Source organism: Nanorana parkeri, unplaced genomic scaffold (genome assembly GCF_000935625.1).
Source record: "Nanorana parkeri isolate BGI_ZX_2015 unplaced genomic scaffold, ASM93562v1 scaffold13, whole genome shotgun sequence".
Lineage (NCBI taxonomy): Eukaryota > Metazoa > Chordata > Amphibia > Anura > Dicroglossidae > Nanorana > Nanorana parkeri.
Window position 1 is genome coordinate 1,666,389 of NW_017306281.1, and position 3,340 is coordinate 1,669,728.

General features: G+C 40.0%; 1 protein-coding gene across 1 annotated transcript in view; it reads right to left on the reverse strand.

Moving 5' to 3' along the window:
- Positions 1 to 3,340, reverse strand: part of KMT5A (lysine methyltransferase 5A) — a 17,850-nt gene that overhangs the window by 2,293 nt on the left and 12,217 nt on the right. Inside the window, exons 5-7 of the mRNA XM_018556825.1 lie at positions 891 to 978; positions 753 to 812; positions 193 to 383 (exon numbers count right to left, since the gene is read on the reverse strand). Coding sequence (XP_018412327.1) covers positions 193 to 383; positions 753 to 812; positions 891 to 978 — 339 coding nt within the window. The remainder of the gene's footprint in view (positions 1 to 192; positions 384 to 752; positions 813 to 890; positions 979 to 3,340) is intronic.

Sequence of the window (3,340 nt, forward strand, 5' to 3'; positions counted from 1 at the left end):
GTTGCGAGTCCGATTCTCATAAATACCCGGGCGCCAAAAAAAAAAAAAAAAAAAAAAAAAAGAAGATTAGGACTCTGCTTCCTCAATCTTTTTGTATTTTAAAATGGAAATATCAGGGGTCTTTTTAGACTCCTCATATTTCCGTGAAGCCCCTAACCGTAATGAGAAAAAAAATGTAATTAAATTACTCACCAGTAGGTTTTATTTTGAAACTGGAAGTAGTACATGTAGCAGCCAGTGGAGTCGTCCCGGGCATATGCTGCTTCTCGTTTCTTTGCATCTGTAATCTCTATAAGATCCCCGTAGTATTCGACAACAAATTCTCCACGACAAAAATCCCGAGTTGCAATCACACCTCGGCCTTTACCAGTAATTATGTCGATCTGTAGCGAAAGGCAAAAGGAAAGCGCTCTATATGCAATCTGAAGTGGGACATAAAGACCAGAGCAACTTAAAGTAAACCTGTCTACAGTTAAGTTTTAGGGTTGACATCTTAAGGCGACTAATGCATTTCTTAATTTTCAGAATGCTTTAGCACCCCAGCAGCTTGGTGTTCTAATAAGCAAATGTAGACTGAAATCCAGGTACTAAAGCGTTAATATATTCCTCAGGTTGCACACCGCTACAAAAAGAGCCTCAGTAGGGATCTAAAAGTTGGTGCAATCTGTGGGGGATGGTGGTGGTGGGGGGTGTTATTAGAAAAAAATAAACTAAAAACACCCCATCTACACACTTGCTCCATCAATAATTACCTTCATCCCCTCCTCTTTGCCACTTGTAATTAGGTCATCTATTCTTTTCTTTTCCTCGGACTGCAAAATGCAATGGAGATGTGGTCAGCACATTACATGTACATAAGCACACTGATAAATGTTATTGTCACTGTGTACCTCTAGTTCTGTTTTGTTTTTCCTAAAGCTTCTTCTAACTTGAAAATAGTCTGTAACTTTTCTGTTTGGAGACTTGGTTACATGTACTCTGTGGAAAGAAAAAAAAAAAAAATGATGCAGGGAGAAAAAACTAAAAATGGTATAGCATGTGACATTGGGCACTGAGTGTAGAACAGGGTGTCATACTGAAAACTCTGCAACATAGATTTAAATCTTTTTGTATTAGGGTCAGTAGACAACTGACAACTCCATATACACCCCCAGAAGCACAAGTTCAGCCTACAGACTCATCTTACTCTTCATACAAGCAAGCATCAGAAATTCCACTCAACAGGTCAAGCCAGAGCAGGTGGTTACCCAATTCATTTTTAGAATGCTCTGCGGAGACCATTTACAGCCAGTTGTAAAAGACGAATGTCCATTACAAGAGCACTTAGGGGTGTGTTTATAAACAATTTGCAGTCATTCGTCCTGAGAAACTACATGTACATTTTTGCGTTGTGAATGGAGGAAAAAAAAAAAATCAAATGTTATTAGTATATTTTCTTTACAGGTCCAATGTAGAATCAGGACAATTCTGCTTTATGAACACCAGATGGCACTGAGGAGCATAAGAATGTCAATACTACTACTACCACCGTAGTACAGTAGTACTACAATAATATTTTTGATCAGACTGTAGCATGGGGTCATATAAAAGTATGGATGCATTTAAAAAATCTGGCTAGATGGAAGGATCTGCTGAACTATCACATACCCTTAAAGTGACACTAAACTCAGTATTTAGATATTAACAAAAAAAAAAAGAGAAGTACAGTATTCAAGTACGTTAACTATTACCTGAAATGTATCTTATTTGTGTCCTTCCTTCTGGAGGGTGGCTACTTTTGTTCCCCATGGTCCCCGTGTGTGGTGTTAAGTAGTCACCGCACCAAGCTCACTCCTGTGATGGACTACAATTTCACTACAAATTAGTAAACTAAACATGAGATTGTAGTCCATCACAGGAGTGAGCTTACACACAGGGACCATGGGGAACAGAAGTAGCCATCCTCCAAAAGGAAGGACAGTGTCGGCACCAATTCAGAAATTATTTGAGGATCTACAACCGAGTGATACACAAAAAGGCTATACGTGTGTTAATAGTGAAGGTACATGAATGCATTTTTAAGATTTACTACCGAGTTTAGTGTCCCATTAAGCCCTTCTACCCCACACCCCTTTTGTTTGGGCAGCTGCTCAGTGACACCCTCCAGAGGGTCCACAAAAAGATGCTGGAGCTCTCCATTTCTCTAATGCTCTAAATCAGAACTTGAAAATATTGCCTTTTTGAAGCATGCTACCATATTTTAAATCCGGTTATATATTCCTCTCTAGAAAGACCGCAAGCATCACAGGCATTGCTTAAAAAGGTGAGAATTGTTAATGTTACTGTGAACGATGCATGTTTCCATTAAAACACATGAGGGAAACGACTGCAAACTAGTTCCATAAACAGTTGTGAACAAGTGGTTCACATAAAATAAAAATTTAATTTTAACAGGTTTGCTCTTTCAAGTTGTGGGAGGCCTCGATGGGACCAACCATCCTTATAAACTTTGTCCATCTGACAGTTTTTTCATTTGGCTCCTTCAATTGTACAGTGACAAAATCAGATGTAGTCACGGTTATTTATACAGCAGTGGGTGCCGGTTGTCGGAATACAATAGCTGGCAGGGTAGATTTTTCATCCACACCATTTACCATGGAAAGGGGAAATTAGTGATTTCTCTCATTCAACCTGAAATGTACAAGTGTATAGATAGCTTACAGATGAACGCCACTACACTGTTTGCATACAAACAGTATAAAAATCACACCAAAGTGATTTCAGAAAAAAACCCCGGACATTTCATGAAAGAAGTCTTTTTGGTATTTCCAGTATTTATAAAAGCCATGCACATGTGGAGGAGTTGAGGGGAAACTATTGGCAGCGTAAACTGCACTCTTCCCAATACTTGGATATAGCAGTTGTCACACAATCGGCTCTATAGACCGGGAATTGAGCGATCACATACTGCTGATCATTCAAGCTCATGGTATTCTCTCTGCAGAGAGTGGTGACTGCCAGTCACGGCCTCCCGCAGGAGATTCCCCCCTCCCCTCTCTGTTCTTCCAACACTCATTGGAGGAACAGACAGGGGAGAGGGTGGGCACAGCTGGCTCTAGAAAGGCAGAGCCAGCTGTCAATCAGGCAGCTGGGTGGATCGACAATTTTGTTGGGATCTTTCCCAGCTCCACCGCAGCAGCAGCATATAGCCGGCTTTTGGTCACTAGACTAGATTAGTAAACGTCATCCTTTCACCCAAAAGAGGACTAAAGCCAAAAAAAAAAAAAAAAAAGGTTTGGCTTTCATTCTCTTATAAACAAATTAAAACACACAAAGATTGTTCTGGGTGTCTGGTTTAGAA